A 25,616-nucleotide genomic window follows, 5' to 3' on the forward strand; every position below is an offset into this window, starting at 1 on the left:
CTCCTTCACTTTCCCTCATCAGCTGATGCTGATAATGAGTTTCATTACCGAGTGGAGTTGTGTTTCATTGACCGTGCTCCGTACTTTAAATGAACACATAGCTTTATGGTAATTATATTCATGCATATTTAACCGATCCGCCATCTGACAGGTGCTGCAAACAACTGTAATTATGTTGAGAACAATGATGCTCTCTGCTGAATAATCGTTACGTATCCATTTTCTAAAATGGTGACTAAAGGACCGGCTTACTTCTCAGACTATTATTGTCTCGGACGTTTCTGCAACAGGAAGAAGAGAAAAGGACCCCTGGGAGCATTTGTGTGTGTGTGTGTGTGTGTGTGTGTGTGTGTGTGTGTGTGTGTGTGTGTGTGTGTGTGTGTGTGTGTGTGTGTGTGTATTTACCTACGTATGTGTGTGCCTCATAATGCACTGACATGAGGCTAAGTAGTAAATTCTGTTTTTATGGTATCTGTATAATTCCAGAGGTGTCTGTCTGTCTGTCTGTCTGTCTGTCTGTCTGTCTGTCTCTGTTCTTCCTTCACATATCTCAATAACCGTTTGTCCGACCTGCTTTAAACTCGGTGTTGCTGAGGACCCGAGGTTGTGCCTTTTTTGTGCGATTTAGACACACGACAAGTTTGATATTAATAATAATATCAAATGTTTTGGGTCATTAAGCTTTGTGCAAGCAGTGGGCGGAGTTTCACGGCGCACTCAGAAATCCTTTTCTCTGCTGACCACACCACCTCGAATCGACCTGCCTTTTTTTGTTTTCCGTTCTCCATTTTAGTATCAGCAAGCGAGCTGGGCCGATATTAAACAAACACACTGTAGATAACAATCGTTTATATCGATAAAGTTTGATGTTGCGTTTCACAACTCTTTAAGTTTATTCCAGTCCTCGAAGCCTTGCTTCCATCACGGCAAATCGACAAATAAACGACATTCATAACTCGTACCATTATCACTGTAGGACGCAGAAGAATAACTAAACACAGCACACCGAGCAGGAGAGAAACTGCCGCTAACTGCTAAGCTGACGTAACTAGCAGATCTGAACAGCTTGTAAACATACGTGAAATTCACTAGACGGAGAGCTTCAGTTTAAATGTCCAGCGAGTAATAAGCTGCTGTAATGAAGAACAGATTGACTGAGATACAGCTGCAAAACCACGACTGGAAAAACACATACAGCGGAGAACACGCTTCCTGCAGTCTGTCTGTTATTGATGTTTAAAAGTAGTATTCTCTGAGATAAGCAGATCATTATTTAATATAGGGAATTTATTTTGTAGAATTTTAATTTCCATGCTTCATATTTTTGAACAAGAGAAGAAACTCTGTCTTTGCATTTTAATTTAATACAACATTTTAAATAAAGATCCTCATGAAAACATGTTGCTTTGAATAGCAAATTAATACTTAGCCCACTTGGCAGAGAACACTTATATATATATATATATATATATATATATATATATATATATATATATATCTATATATATATCAAGTATTCAGCATCAAAACACTGAGGTAAGCCTCTCAGCAGTGGTGGGTGATGATGTTATATTTCTGTGCTGTAATGATGAGAGAAACTTTCCTGGGTTGTCGTTGCGGTGGAGATCCACAGCTGTGGTCAGATGTGTCTGAGCATCTCTGTTGAGGATGAGTGAGGCAGGAAGGAGGGAAATAGGACATAGATTCATTATTCAGTGCCATATGTTATGCTAAGAAGGCTGAAACCAAAACTCATGTCAGTTCAAGCCATGTTCAGAACATTTCCTCAGTGCTGGTGGATGAGGCTGCTGCTGAACTGATCTCATTATAAACACTGAAGTAAACTGTAGTTGAAGTGGGAGGCTTGTGATGAGCTGGCTTGTGTGGTTTTTGTGTATCCTTGGAAAATAATGGCACGCAGTCCATGAACAGTGGGAGCAGTGCATCTGGATGTGAATTAAAGTCTTTACTTAAAAAGTGGTGGAAGAGAGTTTTGAAAATGATCAGCAAGGTGACTTTTCTTCCAGTGATCAGAAATGTGTCGAGGAGCTCCTGTGAGCAGCCAATTAATGGTGGAGTGATGTTCTCCCACTTGTGTGAGGAGCACTTTCTCTAAAAGGTTTCTCCAGCTCCGCTGTCACAAGGACAGATACAGGAGATCATTCCTGATACAGGAGATCATTCCTGATACAGGAGATCATTCCAGATACAGGAGATCATTCCAGATACAGGAGATCATTCCCGATACAGGAGATCATTCCAGATACAGGAGATCATTCCTGATACAGGAGATCATTCCAGATACAGGAGATCATTCCTGATACAGGAGATCATTCCTGATACAGGAGATCATTCCCGATACAGGAGATCATTCCAGATACAGGAGATCATTCCAGATACAGGAGATCATTCCAGATACAGGAGATCATTCCAGATACAGGAGATCATTCCAGATACAGGAGATCATTCCAGATACAGGAGATCATTCCTGATACAGGAGATCATTCCTGATGCAGGAGATCATTCCTGATACAGGAGATCATTCCAGATACAGGAGATCATTCCTGATACAGGAGATCATTCCCGATACAGGAGATCATTCCTGATACAGGAGATCATTCCAGATACAGGAGATCATTCCTGATACAGGAGATCATTCCTGCCCACTGCCATAAGACTTTACAATAACTCACCTCTGGCAAAATCCATCACATAACAATAACACTGTTGACTGTGTTTCTTGGTTGCTTGTATATTATATATATAGATATATACTGTACTGTATGTATATATATACATATATATATATGTTGACTGTGTTTATTGGTTTGTTGTATATAATATATATAGATATATAATGTACTGTATATATACTGTATATACTGTGCATTTTATATTTTATATTTATATTTTTTACTGCTATTTACTGCTATTTTATTGTATTGCTTTTCTATTATATTACTCTATTCTATTATTTTATTCTATTGTTTCTATTATTGCTTCTGTATGTATTCTGCTGTGGCGAAAAAATTTCCCCTCGGGGATTAATAAAGTATATACCTACCTACCTACCTACCTACCTTGTGAATAATCGCCCCGACGGTGCTTACAGGAACATTTACAAGTTGAGAAATCTGTCGGTGACCACTTCTGTTGTTCTGTAGTGCAACAACCTCGCTGTGAAGGGCTCCAGAGAGCTGTTTATCTCTACCCATTAGGAGATATTTAATGTTACAGTTTGGTAAAAAAAATAATTTGTATACTTACATTCAGAGGGCGATAATCTAACTCATCAACATGCTCCAACCCATTTGATTGTACAACCGTTTCCAAAAAGGTTGCGACACTGTGTCAAATGTAAATAAAAACTGAAAGCAATGATTTGCAAATCACGTAAACCCATATTTAATTGCAAATAGACCAAAAACAACATATCAAATGTTGAAAAGGAACATTTTTATTGTTTTTTGGTGAAATATCTGCTCATTTTTCATTTGATGGCAGCAACACGTCTCAAAAAAGTTGTGACAGGATCATGTTTACCACTGTGTTGTTTTTCTTTTAACAACACTCTGGAAATCTTTGGGAACTGAGGAGACCAGTTTCTGGAGTTTTGAAAGTGAAATATGGTCCCATTCTGGCCTGATATAGTATTCCAGCTGCTCAACAGTTCAGGGTCTCCTTTGTTGTATTGTTCATGTCCTGATGCTCCAGATGTTTTCAATGATTGACAGGTCTGGACTGCAGGAGGCCAGTTTATCAGCGGACTCTTCTACTAGAGAACCATGCTGTTGGAATACGTGCAGAATGTGGTTGGACGTTGTTCTGCTGAAATAAACAAGACCTTCCCTGAAAGAGACGTTGTCTGGATGGCAGCATATGTTGCTCCAAAACCTGAATATCTCATTCAGCAGTAATGCTTCCTTCCAGATGTTCAAGCTACCCATGCCATGTGCACTAATGCATCCTGTACCATCACAGATGCTGGCTTTAGAACTGAGCTGATAACAAGCTGGATGGTCCCTCTCCTCTTTAGCCCAAAGGATCTCTTTGGTCTATTTTCAATTAAATTTGGGTTCATACGATTTGCAAATGAATGCATTATTTTTTTAATTTACATTTTACAAATACAATCTTTTGGAAACAGGGTTGTAATTTTCATCGGTAGGAGGTTGAACCTTTAAGTGAAATCAGCCGGTTTCTTGCCTTGTACTGTTTTTTTTTTCAGTCATCTTTTCCTGCGTCATTCCATTTTATTACACATAACATTGTTATGGATAGCAATATAATGATTTATTCATCTATGTACATTTTAATACCAAAGTCTGGTTAATCATTGGTATTAACTCCATAATAACGATAGGGCTATCCAAGGATGAACCTTTACCGTATCCCTGGTGTTTATTATTGTTTCCATGACGACAGAGGTCTACGACCTTAACAAAGTATTCCTGCAAATTTCCCCACTGCGGGACTAATAAAGGATTATCTTATCTTATCTTATCTTATCTTATCTTATCTTATCTTATCTTATCTTATCTTATCTTATCTTATCTTATCTTATCTTATCTTATTTAACCCAGTCATGTTTCCCTAGCCTTACCCAAGTATTTATTTAAACCCATTGACCTTCCCTAATCAAATCATTGTTTTTTGTTACTAAAAACAACCAAACTTTTGTCAATGATTTATTTTCCAACAGTATTGCCATTTCTCATAAATCTGCTGGGATACTGGGCTTTTCATTTTCCTTGTGTTTAAACAGCCAAGTAAAAAAAAAAAGCCGAGTTAATGCAGCATGTATCCTTCACTGAATAAACAAACTTCAAAATGCAGCTCGTAAATGGACGAGGTGCCTCATCAAGAGCTGACATCTAAAGTAGTGATTACTCCTATCGAACCTGGCAGAGTGTAATTGCACAAGGACCCAAAGTATCACCTCCATTAGGTGCATAAGAAGCTAATTGCTGTTTTTTTGTGATGAGCTCTCATTATTAACGTGTTAGGTTAACATGGCTCTCCAACTGCTGAAAAGTGTTTGTGACCTTCGTGACGTGAATCCCATTTCATTGCAAGGGCAAAGGAAATCGATGACAGTGACTGGGAGTGTTTGACAGCAGCTGTGCGCCTTTTCAATGAAACACTCACACGGACGAAGACACTGGGAATGAGTGTATGGCCGTGTGTATAACACTTAAGTGTAAAACACATTGAAACCATTATATCTGTCGTGACCTTGAGGTGTTGACTCAGCTGTTAGAGACAGGTCTGTCGAGGTAAAAGGAGAACTGGAGAGTGATTAAATATCCTGTCAGACGAAGTCAGGGTTTCACCAGGAGGTTTGAAGAAACACTTGACGCGCTGCTCCAAGCACTCAAGGTCACACCAAGAAATGCACAATGGACCTGAAGACAACCTCTTAACCTCTGCAGCTCCTCAGAACGACCTTGTGCTGGTGAAAGCAGCGTGTCCTCCACGAGTGTTGACACCAGACGATCAATCCCACTCCAGACTCGCTTCAGAATGACTATAAATGTCAGAGGGGATTTGTTGACTTTTTGCTCTTCGACCTCGTGCTTCTATCCCGTTCAGTTTCTCCAGGACTCAATCTGTCTTCATGATGTGAACGAGGACACCATAAACACAAACACTCTCATTTTCATGTAACAACACAACATAGTTCTCACTTACATCAGGTGGTATCTACCTGCACATCATTTAGGTTTTTTTGTCCTTCTTTACTTCAAAGAAGTTCTAGTTACAGTCATGGAATGAGTTACAGTCAATGAGGCCGATCCAGAAGTGTCTTCAGCTGCAATACCAGCGAGTGCCACTAGAGGTCGGCTCCAAAAAGCCTCCGGCTCCATAGACTCCCATTCAACTTCTCTCATCAAATCCAAAGTGAATAAAATGTGTCCATCAGTTATCTCGGTGTTGTTAGCTAAAGTCACTCCTTCTTATTAGTTTTCTGGAGGTCCATCTGAAAATAATCCCTCATTCATTAGAAAAGAAGATTCAAGAAGACCTGTTTTTGGGGGCGTGTCTGTTTGATTGACAGGCCTGTGGTGCAGTCAGGTTACAGCTATCGGTGGGCGGGACGTAGTATCGTCAGGTTTCCAATCAGATTGGTCAGATCCACCGCTGGCTCCTCCCCCCAGCTCGTCCAAATATGGTCACTTCCTGCTCCAAACCGCTCCGAACTAGCAAAGATGGTGACGGACAGAATCTGAACTGGAGGATTCATAACGTTCACAAACCAACGATGACATCACTGATGGTTGATGCTTGATGACATCACCACCTCCATACAGCTGTTAAAATCATGTCCTGAATAGTCGACACAGTCAGCCCCACTCTGACGTGGTGAAGGAGTTGGGAGAGTTTACATTCAGTTCACATGTGACGTGAACTGCAGTCCTAACCGGCTCCTGTCGGCTGTATTTCTGAGTAAATGAGCATCATTCATCTCCACACTGTCGTGGAGTCTCTGTTGGGGAGTTTATGAAAGAAAGAAGAGAAACAAAGAGGACGAAGAGTGAGTGACCTTCAGAAGCAGAAACCGTGAGATAAGAGTTCACATGAAGGAGACAGAATAGAGGGAGAGACAGAACAACAGCTTCATTTTCTATTTATTTATTCATTTATTTTTAGTCCATGGGCCTCGGAACATCAGCTCCTCTTCTGTTATTCAGGGATGGGGCTGATTTTATCCTGTGATTGCAGAGACTATCAAACAGACTGGTTAGGCCTCCTGCTGATTACATTTCTCTCCATTAAAGCGCTGTCTGCAGAAAGACTCCGGTGAGCAGATGAGTGGAGCTCTTCCTCCCCGAGAGGACGGAGGAGGTGCTGAGTGACGACTCAACACCTGCCAGCTGCTGTCAGACCTTTAAGAACTGAAGACCTGCATTTCTCCCTGTGAATCATCTCTGTCATGTAGACACTCTCCCATGAAAGACCCCCTCTGCTGCTCTCTGAACACATCTCAGGATCTGATGTTTGGATATTGGATTTTTCTCCCTGTGGTTGAGGAAGCGGTGCTCTCTCTCGCAGGCGTCTGTCTTTCCAGCTTCACTCTTTTCATGTCTCACAACCCAAAGCTGTATAAGTGGGTGAAAATGGAGGAGACACCAGCCTAAACGGGTGACCTCTGTGGATTTATCATCCTTTATCTCTCTGTGCAACCATTCTCAGAAAAGTTTTTAGTTTTACGATAGTGAAGCAAAACAATGACAATTTAAAATCTTAAAATCTTTACTGAAGGTTTGCGTGTGTAAAATCACAAACTTCACATCACTAGCAAAAAAAGTTCCATGCTGCTAACGACAGCTGCTCTTATTGTGAAAGAGACGCAGGAAACCAAAGAATACAGAGAGTCTTTCTCAAATGCAAAACAATGACGCATCTATTTTTAGTAAATTAACTGCGAAATAAGTGCAAAATAAATGTACAATCTTTTGGAATAAACCTGCATTTAGTACTTTTTGTTTGAGATCTTAGTAAATCAGTGTTTTTACAGATGATACTGAGAGTAACGTTTCAGTTTGTTTGAACAACGTCCAGCTCTGTTCTTCCCATCTCCAATACTTACAATACCTACTTTATTGTTGGGATGACACATTGTTCCCATGGCAACAGTGTGTCATCTTGAAATATTTATACGGGTAGATTCTAGGTTTAAGCTCTGTGGTTGTGATCTGTCAAACTGCTTTTCTTTAACTCTGTTACACATTAAGTAAAAAGTCTTTTGTGAGGTACATTTGTTTATTATTGACCTGACTTTAACCTCTATTTGATCAGAGCTCTCTCAGCCTCTCCATCTGTTGCAGGACTCCTTTCTCTTGTCGTCATGGTTTTTAGGACTTGGCCGTATGTTTTGTGTGGTTCGATGCTGCAGAATGAAATTGGGATCTGTATCTTGGTCTACTTTCACTTCCTGAACTTGTGTGGTTGTCTTCCCCATCCGGATTAGTTTCCTCTGTCCCTCATTGTCCTCCTCTCCCCGGTGTATTTAGTCTGTGTACTCTCCTTCCCTCTTTGTCAGTTTGATTCAGTTGCGTGTTTGTTCATGTATATGTTCTGTGTGCTTGTTGGGTTTTCATTGCGTTAGTAAGTCCCTCCAGGAAATCCTGATCTTGCGATCATAATAATGACGCAAATTCAAGCAATCTTTGCAATTTTGCAAAATTTCCATGATTCTTCCGCTCTGCTAAAAGTATTACGGCGTAAAAGTAGGTAGACCTTTGGCCTCAGGAGCTCATATCATTCCTACTAGAAGAAATTACTCTTTGATTCATTTGTCCAGTGCTCATTATTCTTAAAGGTCTTCGCCCATACGTTTGTTGGCAAACTGTAGTTTTACTCTAATGTTCTTTTCCTGGCGCGGCTCCCGTGCAGGTCAAACTGTGCCGTCTGTTTCTGAAGACTTTGACCCCGACAGCTGCAGAGTTACCTGCAGGTCTGTGATGAAATTATACTTCTTGTCGCACCAAACACTCTGATTTCGGCCTGAATCTGCTGGGTCGGCAGTTATTTGAAGTCTATTGTAGAGGATTTTCCTTACAGTGATTTATTATAAATAATTTGGAGAACTTTTTTAATCCCTTTCGAGACTGATATGCATCCACAACCTTTATTCTAAAGGCCTTAGAGAGCTCTTTAGATCGATGATGATTGATTCATACCTCATTCTAATTCTATTGATATAACGGTGTGATAAAAATAGTGCTGTACTTGTTTCTCCATGTGACTAATCTTTTTTTTGTTTGAATATATGACCTTCATCTGTAGGATTTAAAAAAAAAAAAAAAAAAAAAAAAATGTTTGCATCCAAACAAAAGAGCCAACAGTTTCCGTGGGACGATCTTATTTTTTCCCATGAAAGCACATATTTGTATAATGACAGTTCTTTAACCCAGGCCTCATTAAAATTGTTGCTACGACAACCTAATTTCCAGCAGAACTAATGAGAAAGTTGAACCTCTGCTCTGCAGCTTCTCACTGAGTTTCATAATTCTGCCGACCTCAGCTGGTTTGACCCATAAATGATGGAGAACAATCGTTTAATCAGATGCATCTCTGATGATCTATTCACAGGTTTATTGTTGCCAACAAGCAGTGCAGTAATTTTAACTGGGTGCTCTTTTGTTTTCATTAACCCGAAGGTGCCAACCTCTGAGTTTGAGCCTCACTTTATCCACATGCAGATTAAAAGTTTCTCTGCCGCTGATTGAGTCATCGGCAGTAAAAGTTCAGTGCTCTTTGTTCTTCTTTCGGTGAGGTTGTTCTCGTGAATCTGTCTTCAGTGGGTGGCTTCAGCAGCTGACTCACTGATTGATTTGCACACTCTTGAAGGTCATTCACAGAACAAACATCCTGCACAATAAAGAGAATTCTTAAGACTTAAAGTGGAGAGGAATGGCCATTTGTGGGAATACGAGGGTAGATCAATAAATTCCGAGACTACTGCGCGTGCACGGAGAACAGCACCATGATGTGCACGGAGCTGCAGGAAGATAAAACCCTGATGAGTAACTGGTACAAATTTTGTCTCTCGATCATCTTCAGTTCCTGAGGTCCTCGTGTGTTTGTGAGCAGCGTTCAGGTGCGTCTGCGATGTTTTACACCTGAAACTTGATCAGAGAGCGAACATCAAAGTTTGTGATAAACTTCTGGGGAGCAGAGAAGTCTCAGGGAGACAATCAGGTGAGGAGGAGTGGGAGGAGCTACCGTGGTGGTGTTGTGGGTCCAAACCGGTGTGTTTTCATTGCGCTGTGAGCGGGGTGTTGTCATGATGGAGAACCCTGTTACCATGGCGACACAGTTTGGGTCATTAGAAGTGACCGTGTGTCCTCAGAAGGTCCAGCAGAGCTCCGCGGTTTCACTCCGACCCTCAAAGAAAACCAGCTGGTTCTCCTGACGCTCTTCTTCCAGAGTTGGACGGAGACGTCCTGAACGTCTCCAAGAACACGTCTCCAGGTGTCTTCGTGGTCTCGGACCTCCTGAAGCATTGTAAGAATCTCCGTTGATGATTTCCAGAGTTTGATTCTAAATCTGATGTGAATCCTCTGGTCATGTCCACGGAGAAATCACAGACACACCCAGAACACCGCTCACAAGAAGGTGTGTAACTGATGATGATCAAGCCACGGAATTTGCACATTTTAAACCTGTGCTTCGTGCACGAGCAGTCATCTCTGAGCGTACTGATCTACCCTCATATAAGTAGATCTGTTTGTAGTAAAAGAAAAGGCATCAGGGTGCATCGTATCATCACGACTGTGGAGCTGATTAAAGCTCACATCAATAGTCGTCCCACCCAGCAAGCATGAATATTTATAGGATTACTGAAAGGCGAAGGCGGCTCATTAGCAGACCTGGTAGAAACCTGTGGCCCGAGTCACTATTTTGGTCCAGAGTGTGCCCTGAGGTGAAGCCCGGCTCGATAAGACTGACCCGCGGTAATACCTTTGTCCAGGATCATCTCCGAAATGAGCCGGTAATATCGTTCATTCAGCAGATCAATAGTCAGCACCGCGGACAGCTCCCCTCTCCGTGCGGAGCTGTCCGTGGTGCTGAGGGACTCTGCACCGCTTCACGTTACGGATGAACAAACGCTCTTATCTCTACACATGCAGGAAGGTTCCCAAGGTCCTGTAAGGTGCACACTTTTTCCCTCTTGCTTTGCACTTCCTCTCAATCCTCATAAAACAAGTGGATTAGAGCATCGATCCCTGTAATCGATAGTAGAGAGCCATTAATCAAGCCTGCATTGCAGCAACTGCCTCAAAGTCTACATTTGTGTGTGTTGGTGTGTGATTATCTGTCTGTCCGAGATGCAGCATCAAATTGCATAGAAGAGGGGGAATAAAGGTTCCCCATCAGAGAGGCGGATAAAGAAACGCGCAGGGAGAGAGACTTTTAAAGGCTTGATGTCGCAGCAGGAGATCCAGCAGAAAACCTAGTAAAGCGAGAAAAGATCAGGCGAGACAAAGAGACTTCTGGAGGCTTTTTATAGCAGTTTGTACCATGTGATTCAGCAGAGCATTAAAAAGACCTGCAGAGAGTTAGAGAGCGGCAGAAGTCATTTCTTCCGCCGCTCTCTAACTCTCTGCAGGCTCCTGGATTTACAAGTAAAACAGTATTTTATTTATTTTTTTCTTTGGAGAGTAACAAAACTCTTTTTTTTTATATTTTCCCTCTTGACTGATCTGCATAATTTCCATTCAAGTGAAATAACTTACAATTATTCCAGACAAATGTCTTTGTAGTCGTTGTATCAGTTTTGTGGATAAAAGAACCTTCGCTGCTGTGTTACGGTGCAGGTGTTGTGCAGAAATATGTAAAATGGCAGGTTCTCTTCATCACTGCGAGATGAGTCACCCACTCAGTGACCTCAGCTTCATTCAGTGAGATAAGTGAATCACATGCCTGCCTCAGCGGTCCATCAGATATGTAACTGACTTTGTTAGTGACTACGCTCGACTCGGTTAGCATTGAGCAGTCCAAGGCTAGTCGTAGCAAACCTTCAGTGACTCATGTTGAGTGTTCGGGAGGAGATCCTCTCTGGTCGATCAGCAGCAACATCAGTCACTGGCTTCAACAGACATCGGCTCCTCGGGCCTCTCTGTAGTCTCATTTTACTACACACCTGCACCACACCTTGAATTTGAACACACAAAAAAAATCAATCAGGTATTTCCCAGACACTTTATTCTGGCTGTACTCTGTGGGCAGCGGTCGCATCACCCCCAGTATCAAGTAGTTATAGTGCTTAATTAATTTAAATAATTATTAATAACATCAGCAGTATTATTTGGATAGAGATCAGACCGGCATTTTGTCATCCAGGACGGGCTCTCGTGACCACGCCCCTTTTTGGGGGAAAACAAGGGATTGACAGCAACGGAGAATCAGAGGAAGTCAAGACTTTTCTCCAAACTTCTGCTTTAAACTAACCGGTTTAAATAATAATGTGATGCCGAAGAGTTGCTGTGTAGTTAGTTGCACCAACAATGATGTAAAAAACTCTTATCTCCGATTCTTTTCTCTGTTATGTCCTAAAAATTATCCTGATAGAAGAGCTCTATGGCGACACTCTATACAATATATTTTCGGTAGTAATTTGCTCACCTGGAGAGTCACTAAGGTAAAATTAGATGTCTGTTGGACACCTCGGACCAGTGAGTGTTGTTCCAGCACCAGCTTGATACCTGAAGGGACTGGAGAGGGATCAAATTACATTTTTTTGGGGTCTAATTTACCTCTGTTGGTTTGGTTTTGTAACACTATTTTACATAAAAGTCAACGGCGACGGTCGCTTGTTTTCTCCCAAAAGGAGGCGGGGATATTTCCGAAAGCCAAAGTTCCCAGATGTGTCTACCGTCTGAACAATCTTACTAATATAGTCATTTAACAAACATACAATGCAATATTACCATTGTAAAACATTATAAATAAATTAAATAGATATTAATAAATACAGAAATAATTTATTATCAGAAAACTTTGCATGCCATGGCAACATGAAGCATGTGTTGTCTGCTAAAATGCTCACAAAAAAAGCATTGATTGATATTTGCCATATTGACCATGTTAGTTAAGCATGTCAGCATGCTAATGTTTGCTTATTATTACTGTATTATGCTGCACTGATGATGAACACCTGTTACCACTTTCAGGAGTTATTTCAGTCGAGACCAAAGTGACTAACTCTGCAGAGAGAGTCATGACTGCCTTTTAAAATGTCACCAAAAACATCAATAAAAAGGATTTCCTCTGAAAAACCACAGTGGACTTTTCAGGCCTAAAAAAACTTGTATGGAGGTGAGATAAAGTACAACAGTTTCTTTATTTTAACGAAGTAGAAATTTAAGAGTTCATGGTTAACATATTCTGCACGGTTTCTGAAGTTAGTTATTGTTACTGTTAAGCTGATTGGTTCTGTGTCAACATCATTCTTTGCTTATTAAAACGTCCCAATGCTGATGCAGCATTATACAACGAGTAGCTCCGCCCCCAGAGATCTGATTGGTCAACTGAACATTTGGCACAAATCATCATGACATCACACCCTGTTCGAAACTAGAAATGTCATTCTGCCTCCTCAATGGGAATATAGAATTAGAATAGAGTTTCATATAACATGTAATATAATGTAGTTTCTATTTGTTATAGTTCTATTAAATGACCCATTTGGTGAAGTCGGGTCTCTTTTGGTCCTTTTTGGTCGCTCCGAGCACCCGTACCGTAACACCACGGATAGTCACTTAAAATCCTAGCGGCAGCTAGCAACACAGTGCTAAAATCTTTAAAATACATATGTTTTATTATCAGATATCTTTGTTCATCAGATATCTTTGTTCGTCAGATATCTTAGTTCATCAGATATCTTTGTTCCAACCAGACTGAACTAGCTGATCAGTTTAGTGTTTCTATGTTCTGTATTTATTCAGTTGGAGACTAGAAATCCTCTCTGTTGCTAGGTGGTTGCTAAGGGTCCGACTACTTCCTGGAGTAGTAAACATTACATACATAAGGGTCTACTGAGGGGACGGGTTGTTTTCCAGTTCTTAGTCATACCCCATGTGTTGCCATGGAAACGGAGATCGCACTAACAAAAAGTTTTATATTTTGAGAGTGAATCACGACACAATATGAAAACATTTAGATTACATGTTTTATTAAGTTAGTAACTTGTATAATCACAGTATTACAACCTCTTGTGTAATATTGCTTAGTTCCACTCCCTCTTATACAAACCGCAGCTGTCTGACTGGCTGTTTAACTTTCTGTATGAATGTCTGGTTCCCTGACGGACTGTTACATTATTTCTACAACAGCTTGTACTCTCTGCTGTCTGCATGTTGGTATTGAACAGCACTCAGTTTGATTTCTGTCTGCTGGAACCTCCTCAGCAGCCTCTGTGTTTTTACATCACACTGCTGGTTGCCGTGGATTCACCATCCTGTCAGCCAGCAGATGCAGATGTGCTCCACCATATGGCGGCGACACTGTACACACTGTGGACCTCGATGTACCCCAGCGGAGTGTGTAACGACAACAACAAAACACTTGTGACGGTAATCAGCCTCATTTTCAACACTTCGGATTTATGAAAGTCGTTTCTCTTCATTCTGGAAACGCTGAGATTCGTGTTGTGCTGATGCGATAACGTGAAATTGTTTCCTCATAATGGGAATCATTTTTCAGTTCAGCTTGGATTTTACTTTTTCATAAAAAATAATTCACAAAATCCGAGAAGGATGTGCGTTTTATAATAGTGACAAACTGCAGCCCAAAGTGTTCCTCTGTAATGGTTATCTGTATGACAGCATTTATAGATCATAGATACTACAGATATTGGCTCCAAAAAAGCAGTTGCAGGAGGGTTCTGGAGCTCCGGCCTGAGTGCATCAGAGCCCAGACAGCAGCACAGAACCACAGCGCAGTAGCTGTGCATTTGTTTGGTTTTTAGCTCTGGTCTGTGCAGAATTTGTTTGATTTATAATGATTTCTACCAAAGACATAGTTCCTACGTTTTGTCATTGCAAAACTCCACGCCTTAAGAATAAATAAAAATCCAAGAGCGAGTCCTCTACAAAGGAGGAAAAACTGTGGTCTTTCTATGAGCAATGAATCAGATGTTCAGCAGCATTCCTGTGACTCTGAGTGAGACGATGCTGTCTGATGTTTGTGGGTCGTGATCACATGCCGTGTTTGATTTCTGCCTTAAATATTCAGAGTATTTTTGGCCATCTATCTATCAGACTGTACTCCCAGACAGGAGCCGCTATCATTACCGCCTCATCTCCTCACCAATATATTCCCATTTCTGACATTTGGAGAGGTGAGGGGGGTGTAACAGGATCCATTTAGTGGGCAGGTGTACATCTTTTGTATGCATCTGTGAAATTGTGCATAAACATCTGCCTAAATGCATATTAGAAAGTGCTCGTGTGTGTGTCTGTGTGTGCGTGTGCATCTGTTTGGAGAATTGTGACTTAATGAGAGAGTGTGTGCTCCTCTTTGGAAGTGTGTGTGTGTGTTATTGAGCCCGCTGATGAGCTCAGAGTGGAGAGTCTGTGGAGAGTCTGTGGAGAGTCTGTGGAGAGTCTGTGGAGAGTCTGTGGAGAGTCTGTGGAGAGTCTGTGGAGAGTCTGTGGAGAGTCTGCGGAGAGTCTGTGGAGAGTCTGCAGAGAGTCTGCGGAGAGTCTGCGGAGAGTCTGCGGAGAGTCTGCGGAGAGTCTGCGGAGAGTCTGTGGAGAGTCTGCAGAGAGTCTGCGGAGAGTCTGTGGAGAGTCTGCGGAGAGTCTGCAGAGAGTCTGCAGAGAGTCTGTGGAGAGTCTGTGGAGAGTCTGTGGAGAGTCTGCGGAGAGTCTGTGGAGAGTCTGCGGAGAGTCTGCGGAGAGTCTGTGGAGAGTCTGCGGAGAGTCTGCGGAGAGTCTGTGGAGAGTCTGTGGAGAGTCTGTGGAGAGTCTGCGAGGCTGAAACAGGAAAAGGACGAGGATTGATTTTGGGCTTTAAATAAACACTCTCTGCTCTCCTCCAGCTGAGTCCAGCAGACACAGATCTGCCCGTCATGTCACTCCTGCTCTCATATGAACCACCGCACACAGGATGTGGCTCCAACAGGAACAAGAGAAATGGTGGCCAAAGTAAATGATTGCCTCCTCGCTCCTTTTTCCCCCACAAAATTTGTATCTGGCTAGAGAAATAGAATTAATAATTTGTGCTGGCAAATGGCAGCGATTCCTCCTCCGAACAGCTCATCCTTCGTCATAAAGCAGCAGAGAAAAATGCTCCATGGGAGTTTTCCATTTTCATGAGAGGATGGTTCCCACTGTCTCCCAGCAGCTCTCTGCTTGACAGGATTTGTGAGTGTCTGAGGATCCTCGTGCCACGTCCTCTCTTCACACACAGCATCTTTGTTTTGGTGATGCAGTGGCTGAAGTTTTTATATCTTAAAATGGTATTTGATTTATCCCAAAATATTATTCTTATTCATAAATTATTCTATTATAACTGTGCATGCTTCAAATGCTTGAAATTATTTGGTTCATATAAAATGTCCGCCCACCTAATTGACATATAGACTCATAAATACATAAATAAATAAATGAATAAATGTAGAAATACAGAAATAATTCAAATAAAGCACCTTAAGCTGCAATACCAGCGAGTGCCACTAGAGGTCGGCTCCAAAAAGCCTCCGGCTCCATAGACTCCCATTCAACTTCTCTCATCAAATCCAAAGTGAATAAAATGTGTCCATCAGTTATCTCGGTGTTGTTAGCTAAAGTCACTCCTTCTTATTAGTTTTCTGGAGGTCCATCTGAAAATAATCCCTCATTCATTAGAAAAGAAGATTCAAGAAGACCTGTTTTTGGGGGCGTGTCTGTTTGATTGACAGGCCTGTGGTGCAGTCAGGTTACAGCTATCGGTGGGCGGGACGTAGTATCGTCAGGTTTCCGATCAGATTGGTCAGATCCACCGCTGGCTCCTCCCCCAGCTCGTCCAAATATGGTCACTTCCTGCTCTAAACCGCTCCGAACTAACAAAGATGGTGACGGACAGAATCTAAACTGGAGGATTCATAACGTTCACAAACCAACGATGACATCACTGATGGTTGACGACATCACTGATGGTTGATGACATCACTGATGGTTGCTGCTTGGTAAGGATGCAAAATGTGTGAAATCAAACACTATAAGTAATATCTCAAGCTCTGCTGCACTGATTCATTTGCATTGATATTTTTTTGTAATTAAAGGACTGTATTGTGTCTGACAATATTACAAACTCTTTTACCTCCTAAGCAAAGGCTCTACGGTGCTCAGTGGCATGATGCTACCTCTCTGGGTTTCTGTCTCAGGAAAACATTGTGCATCTTTGGGGAACTGTGTCTCCTTCAAAAGTCCTCTTCAGGGGCTCAATAAGTGGAGTTCAAGTCAAAAAGGATGGGATCAGTTCATACGTGTTGTAAAGACGTGTCAGGCATGTTGTTGTGAATCATCTGGAGCTTGACATTGAGTTTTATGGTAATGTAATTGTATTGTTATGGTGTCTATTCATAGATACAAATACACACTGAATCAGCGTACACTAAAAAAACACATTTATCAGTCAATCAGAGGAGGCTGCAGTGAATCCAGAGAGATCTGCTGCACGGAGACAACAGTCACGACTATTTCTATCAGTTTGTCCCTGAGCAGCGAGGAAGAGGAGAACAAAAGTTAGGAGCTTGTTTGGAGGCTCAACTCCTCTCTCCTCCCCTCCCGAATATCTGCACTGGATTTACGTGTTATCTGCTCTCTGTGTTTCTTCCATGGGTGAATAGCTGATTTGTTGCAGCCAAGCGTATCTATTCGTGAGCGGCTGGTGGCTCTGCCTTCTTCCTCTGAGTCACAGATTAGCATTTAGCTGCACTGCAACTGTGACATCAATACAGCAAGAACTACAGCAGATCTGCAACACTGTTAACTGGAAAATAGTTCTCCTTTCCTCTCCCCTCCCCGGGAGACCCGGTATCATGGCAAAGCGTGGAATAGCCACGCTTGGGGCTGTCTAGGCGTGGAAGTTGCACGTTTTGTAAGCATGAAACTTACACACAGGTAAATGTCATGTGACCAAGTGCAAAGGAGGGGGGGGGGCATTAGTCACAGACTGCCATGCGGGACGGTGAGGTTCAAATTCAGGAGGTGACAATGTTTTTCTTAAGTGTTTTTTTTTTGCAAAAAGTTTCCTTTTTCTGTAAATCACATGGCTCTAAGCATGCAGTAGTTTTCATTTCCATCTGTTACAGGAAAGCGTGTAACTTTCACGCCTAACCAGCCCAAAGCGTGGCTTTCTCATGTTCTTCTGTAGTGGACAGGCGTATCTATTTCACGCTTTGCCATAATACCTGGTTGGACTGGTGGGCTGCAGCACTCCAGGAAACATGCATGCTGATGTGCGCTTAACATCTGAAGTTATGCATTAATATAGATACAATACATTATAGAGCAATTTCTGAATAGTTATTCTTCAGTGTATTTTGTTGTATTTGCATGAATTTGCAGTTCATTTCCTGCTCCGATGCTCATAGCAGAGACATGAAGAAGTGGGATGTGTCACTCGGTATCACGGTACCAAATATAGAAATGTAATCTGCTGTTGGGTAGTGGGCTTCAAGCCAGAGAAAGAGGGGGTGGGATAATTCCTGAGGCAGGTCTCGGTGTGCTATCGAATACAGATCTCTGTGTGATGCATATAATTACATTGCATTACATCATCCTTCTGACATCTGCTATCTCCTCCTCTCGTGTGTCAACACTGATCTCTTCTGGGTTTTGTGAATCTTTTTGTGTTCATATAGCAGCGTTGAAGGGAAGCGAGGACTATCAGCCTCAAACATGACAACAAAGATGCTGAAAACTCACACAAAACAGTTTTTCATTCACTCTGTGTTAAAAGAACATTTCTACAGTTATAGAAATGCAAATATTTGCTAAAATATGGGAATATATGCTAAAAATGAAACTACAGTTACCTTATCTTAGCATACAGCAATGAAAACAAGCTACAATGTGTTAAGCAGTTTGGTTAAGGTAAGATAATTTTTTTAATATTATTATTATTTTTCCATTTGGACAAAATCAGCCTGGGTGCCTGCTCTATCAATCTCCACATTTAACAATTAGCAAAAGGAAAAATTTAATTTCCCAAAATTTTGAACTATTCCTTTAAATGCTTTTTTTTTTTTTTTTTTTTTTTTTTTTTTTAATTATTCTTTGGGCTATTAATTTTGCTGTCCAATCATACAAAAGCTTTTTGTGAGGAAGAAAATAAACCATCTTCAGTAAATCCAGTCCCTTTGCTTAACTTTCATTTCATTTACAGTTTAATTATATCAATTAATGCCAATAATCTCTGAGCCCATTTTGATTGACGTGTACTGAACTGTTTAAACATTGAGAAACACTATATGACCAGTGAGTATTTTTGTGCAAATTTGGTCACAGTAAATTTTGTCTATTTGTATTTTTTTCCCCATAATTACCAACACTTGAATCTCACTGATAAAATATTTCACATGAAGATAAAATTTTAGGAGCCACAGTTTCATATGTTTCTTATCAGATTCTACTCTGTGATTCGTATGAACACAAACACACCTTACACCTTACAAACAACGTGGCAGCATGAGAAAGCCCTGATCTCCGTCCTGACCCCTCCAACACCTTTGGGATCAACTGGAACCCAGACTGTGATCCAGACCGAGTCCCCAACGTCGGTGCTGGGCTTTAATGCTCTTATCCTCCCTCCTGCCGGGCTTTAAAGAATGGAGGCAGTTTCAGCTGCAGATATACAGTGAAGTTATGGTTTTGGACTAAATTGTTCAACAAGACTGCTCTTGGCTGGTTTTTCTTTAAAATATTTTTTCAATGAAAATCTGAATCAATCCGAAAAATCCTTTTTCTGTTGTGATTGAGTGGCCGACTCACAGATGACTGACAGTATGTGGTCTCCTCCCACCTCCTGCAGGTATTTGGATCAAACCCAGCCGGATGTCCAGGATGAGGGAGAAGAGGGCGGACTTCGTGGCGGGATGTCTGGGCGGACGGATCATCGTAGCAGGTGGTCTAGGTCAGAACCTCAACTCTTCTTCTCCTCGTTTTCTGTCAGTTAAAAACAGCTCTGTGGTTTGACCCCAGACGGAGACACAGGTCACGCTACTGAATGACCTCCAGTGGTGTAATGTAGCCTGTAGTTAGCTGGTGGCGCTGATGCTCCGCCCACAAAAGGAGGAAGGAGAAGAAGAGGCATTAAAAGGAAGCGTACTCTACGTCTTTTTACTTCAAATGTCGCGCTACAGATAAAACATGAATGACCAAGAGGGTCAAAGTTCAAGGTACATTTTTATGATGAAGTAGTATGTTGAAGTTGTATACATACTACATGCAACAGTACATACTAAGGTTAGCAGCAGTATGTAGTAAAAGTAAAAATAAATAATATGCGATCAGGAACGTCGGGTGTGCTGTCTTCGCATATGTTCTTAGTCTTGTCTGGTATTATGTTATTAATATACAGAAGTATTTGGCAATCACAACTTTTTTTTTTTTTTTTTTTTTTTTTTTGACTGTAATCCGGTAATAAACCCTTCATATACTATTGTATTGTATACAACAAACACAAAATGAACAAAAAAGAAAACATTTAACAAGTAATTAACTTCAAGAAGCACAAAAGTAAAGAGGAAATGATCGAATCAGGAAGTTAACAGAACTGGAGGGACATTAGGCTCCACCTCTGAATCTCTCCCGGGGGGGAAGTCGTGCAGAAGAAGGAACAAAACAGCGTCGCACACGTAACGTGACAGATAACAGCAAATCAAACATGTACGATCCCACACAAGCAAATTAATTCTCCATTAACTTTCCATTTCCTCCTCAACTGAACTGCATTTGTTAAAGGAAACGTTGCGTGAAGGTAAATTGAGGACGCTACAAATGAATCAGTCAGCTTTCTTTTCCTCAATGACATGCTTGTTGAACAGATATTGACTTTTCTCTTCTGTAAACTGAAAACTGCATCAGCAAAATTACATACCCACACTGTACACACGGTATGTACACATACTGTCTATTTACACACACACACACACACACACACTAAATGATGTCATCGAAGTAAAACTATTGACTTTCAAAAGCCAATAATTTGTACGTACACACGGACCAGAATTATTGGGAATTATTTTACAATTACAGCTCAATCACAGGTAATACATGTGGCATAAACCATCATCAAATTATTTTTGAGATATTGTACCAAAATAGGAAACCATTTCTGAGAATATAAACAGTTTTTATCAGCTTTAATTAGGTTTAATCTCCATCAGCTCTTGAGATCTGTTGTGGAACAAGAATTAAAAGGTTACAACCCTTCAGGATTCTCAACCACGGTATTAAAAGAAATAATGCACACTGATTTGTATCACCAGTGTTTTAAAGATGTTTAAAAATTCAGCAGATTTTAATAGTTTTCATTGATGAAAACTTCTGTCCTCAGTTTTGTCCTTAGAGACAGTTCAGCAGGTGACAGACAGAGAAAATAAAAAGACTGAATGATGTGGACGTATGTGTCCATTAGTGTTTTTGTTGACATGGGAATGACAGCGTCTCATCCACGGTGATATTTTAAGCTTGTGAGTCAGAGCTGCTTTAAGGAACATTTCCCACCCTCTGCCCGTTAACGTGGGGAATCCATCCTTAATGACTATTTGTAATACAGTTATCCTCTACACCACGAGAGAAGTTGAATGGGAGTCTATGGAGCCAGAGGCTTTTTAGAGCCGACCTCTAGTGGCACATGGTGGTATTGCAGCTGACGACACTTCTGCATTGGCCTCATTATGACTTGGCGGTGCTGCAGCTGGTCTGTGACCGTCCACAGGTCGCCCTCTGACTGCAGATCTACAACCAGCCAGCTGATCAGTGACTAAGTGGCTCTGAACCGACGGCTCTGATGGCGTGGAGAAGCTCCAGGTCTGCTGTCAGCAGAATGCTGAAAGCAGGTGTGTGGGCTCTCTCACGTTCTGTGGAGAATTACGATGGCGTTGATGAGCAGCACTGTGACCGCTGACAGCGTATCACTTGGTATAAAGAACTGGAGGTCAGTGATGAGCGCTGTGATTTACCTACTGAAATACATAAGTGCTTTAAAACGACACTATTTCCAGCACAGATCAGACGTTCATGGAGCTCTGCTGCAGGTCTGTTGTGGCTCTCGTTTGACCTCCACTGTTGTTATTGTCTCGTCGCTGTATGAAAGCAGAAGGTCGGAGAAGGTCATTTCCCTCCTGAGGAAACTGCTGTCTGCTTTTGTACGATTGAAGTCTACACGCTAGTTTATAGTACACTAAATGAATAAATACTGTATATTAGGCCTGACTCTGAGGTGACTATCATGTCATCATCTCGTAACAATAAGAGACGTCCAGGTCTGGGATATATTAGATGTGAAGTGATCAGTTGGTTCATGTAGTTGATGAGTGGGATGAGGAAGAAATGGGAGACTTTGAAAAGGGCCAAATCACTCCGGGAGTCGGATGACTCGGCCGGACCGTCTCCGTAGCGATGGCTGTAGGGTGGATGGTGACGAGGTGTAGAGCCGTTAAATCCTCAGTGTGCTCTGCTCACTCTGACCGCATGCTCACTGGCACACCGCTCAGCTGGAAGCTGGAAGTTCATCCTTCACTCCAGAAGCCCCGCCTCCACCTCCTGCCCCCACCAATGGGCTCCGTCCTACCATCAGTCACTGCTACCTGCTGCTCGGAGCAGAAGATGCTTTGACGCCACATACAGTTGGACAATTTTTAAATGTTCGGCAACATTTTTTTAATAATCATTACTTTTTTCTTTTTTTTTACGGTAGCAGCGGTGTTGCGCTATTTGCTGAAGTGCCAGAGTGCGCATATGCCCCAGATATAACTACTGATTCTATGGTGGCAATTAATAATACAAATTATATATATTTCTATCGTTAATAAATTCAACAATATAATCCTGATATTTTTAACGTTTGTTGTGGATCGCTCATCTAAAGTGTGATCGTCAGACTTCGGTCAATTCATTTCAATTCAGTTTTATTTATATAGCAACATTCATACGAATCACAGAGCAGAATCTGATAAGAAACATGAACATGTGGCTCTTAAAACTGAGATTCAAGTGTTGATAATAATGGGGGGAAAAAGAAAAAAATTGACTGTAACCAAATTTGCACAAAAATACTCACTGTTCATATCGTGTTTCTCGATGTTCACTTTAAACGGTTCAGTACACATCAATCAAAATGGGCTCAGAGATTATTTGGCATTAATTGATATAATTAACACAACACAGATTATTTCATGGCACTTAACACATTAAAGTCATTACAGCAAGACTTTACAATATTATACAGAGAAACCAACAATAGAGATCATAGACAAGAACTGTTGGTGGGTCCACGATCACAGAGCAGAGACTTGCAGCTCCGTGAACATCTGCAAAATAAAGAACAGAACACGTCACAGTGTGTTCCTGCAAATGTTTCACAATAAAAGCCTTTTTAAGAAATGAAGCCTTTTAATTTGAAATACTACAGGAAGTGTTGAGTTTGTATTACCACTTATTGCAGTTGGTTAACTGAAGGCTTCAGTTGATGCTGTGAATCAATTATTTACACCTTAAATATAACTATGACAGACGTGATCGCTCCATTTGTTTTTTTTGGGGCTCTTTTGAACAACGTACGCTTTGGATCTTCAAACACTTCAAGCATGGAGATGAATTTCTCCCGGATCAAGAAAGCTGTGAACATTTTCCTCACTTCAATTGCCACAAATTATCATGCAAACTTGTTTGGTATCCAGTAACTGAAGCGCTCCAACTGTGATGATCACCTCACTTCCTTTTTTAGCCTTAATGAGGTTCATATTTGATTTTGATTAACATTCATGTTCACCTCTCGGAGAACTATCGTAACTTTTGGTCTTCTCTTTTCTCATTTTTTTTGAATTGTCTAGAAACAGAAACCAAAGGGAGAATAGAGTGAAATGTTTTGTGATCAGATCCGTGTTGAACTGCCGTTCACTTACAGTTCACAGCCGCTCTGATGAGATTCACTCAGAGTGAAGTTTCCATCGTCTCTCCGTCCAACATCACAGAGTTCAGAGAATTATTACAAAATGTCTTTGTGTTTCTGGTACAGCACCACAAACATGACACTGATCATACAGAATTATTGTTATCCAATATAATGACTTCTGTATTTACTATATATTATTAAATGTATAGTTTTGATACAGCAAGAATGAAAAAAAAAAATCCATGTATGTTGGAAATACTGTTTATTTGTGAGGTGTATATTTAAGCAAAAGCGATTATACAAGTTACCAACTAAATAAAACATGTAATCTAAATGTGTTCATATTGTGGAGCAATTCACTCTAAAATATACAACTTTTTGTTGGTATGATTTCCTTTTCCATGACAACACGAGGTACGACTAACAACTGGAAAACAATTAGTGGCGTCAATAGACTTTTGTGTAAAGTATACAGTGTTTACTACTCCAGGAAGTAGTCCTTGTACTGCTTGTAGTACTTGTAGGAAGTAGCAACCACCCTAGCAACAGAGAGGATTTCTAGTCTCCAACTGAATAAATACAGAACATAGAAACATTAAACTGATCAGCTAGTTCAGTCTGGTTGGAACAAAGATATCTGATGAACAAAGATATCTGATGAACAAAGATATCTGGTGAACAAAGATATCTGATGAACAGATATCTGATGAACAAAGATATCTGAGGAACAAAGATATCTGGTGAACAAAGATATCTGGTGAACAAAGATATCTGATGAACAAAGATATCTGAGGAACAAAGATATCTGATGAACAAAGATATCTGATGGACAAAGATATCTGACGGACAAAGATATCTGATGAACAAAGATATCCATGTTCTCATGTGTTTTTAACATTTTAGCTCCGTGTCATGTGTTCAAACCAAACCGGTCCAGCTAGCCTCCTCTAGGATTGTAAGTGCGTGACTATCCGTGGTGTTACGGTACGGGTGCTCAGAGCGACCAAAAAGGACCAAAAGAGACCCGACTTCACCAAATGGGTCATTTAATAGATCTATAACAAGTAGAAACTACATTATATTACATGTTATATGAAACTATTCTAATTCTATATTCCATTGAGGAGGTGGAGGGATATTTCTGGTGATGAGCAGGATGTGATGTCATGATGATTTGTTCCAGATGTTCAGTTAACCAATCAGATCTCTGGGTTGGAACCACTTCTATATTCCCAGCTCTATCTTTTCACTGATACCAGCAGGTCTCTAACAGACTGAAGCTCCACTGCTCCATGTAATGCAACGTATCATCTCAGAAAAGGATCAAATGAGGAAAAAAACATTCCGAGTCAAGAATCTTTCAGTTTAATGTGACTGTGATCGAATCAAACTACAGTTTACTTCTAACTGTACCACTGTACGCAGTGTGTGTGTGTGTGTGTGTGTGTGTGTGTGTGTGTGTGTGTGTGTGTGTGTGTGTGTGTGTGTGTGTGTGTGTGTGTGTGTGTGTGTGTGTGTGTGTGTGTGTGTGTGTGTGTAACAGGAAGGAAAGTAGAATAGGAAGAAAAGGGAACCAATTTTCTGAAGAACGGGAGAATGGGAGAGATGATGAACAATGAAACAGGTTGAGAGGTGGAGGTGACAGATACAGAAGAAAGGAAGTTTGACGAGAGGCATCGCAGTGAAAGAAGTGGTGAAGAGGAGAGTTAGTGGAGGAGACAGAAGGGAGGTGGAGGTGAATGAAGAGGAGGAGGAGGAGAAGGAGTAATGAGCACAGTTTAAGTGTTTGGAAGAGTTAGATAAGAATTGGAAATAGATTAGAAGAAAGAGAAGAACGAGGCAGGAAAGAAAAAAATGAGCTTCAAGAAGAAGACGAAGGTGAAGGAGATAAGAGTGGCGAAGAATGGAGGTGAGGATGAAGATGAGGATGAGGTGAGGATGAGGTGAGAATGAAGATGAGGATGAGGTGAGGATGAAGATGAGGATGGAGGTGAGGA

The 25,616-nt window shown here is 41.1% G+C and overlaps 1 protein-coding gene across 2 annotated transcripts in view; it reads left to right on the forward strand.

Annotated features, from left to right (window-relative positions):
• klhdc8b (kelch domain containing 8B) overlaps positions 1–25,616 on the forward strand; it is a 169,681-nt gene that overhangs the window by 137,853 nt on the left and 6,212 nt on the right. The window contains exon 6 of one of the 2 annotated variants that reach the window (XM_069169182.1): positions 19,528–19,629. In XM_069169182.1, coding sequence (XP_069025283.1) covers positions 19,528–19,629 — 102 coding nt within the window. The remainder of the gene's footprint in view (positions 1–19,527; positions 19,630–25,616) is intronic. The other variant, XM_069169184.1, reaches the window with a different exon arrangement.

Source organism: Embiotoca jacksoni, unplaced genomic scaffold (assembly GCF_022577435.1).
Source record: "Embiotoca jacksoni isolate LCO1_2020_lvr unplaced genomic scaffold, fEmbJac1.0.p SCAF_43, whole genome shotgun sequence".
In the NCBI taxonomy this organism is placed as follows: domain Eukaryota; kingdom Metazoa; phylum Chordata; class Actinopteri; family Embiotocidae; genus Embiotoca; species Embiotoca jacksoni.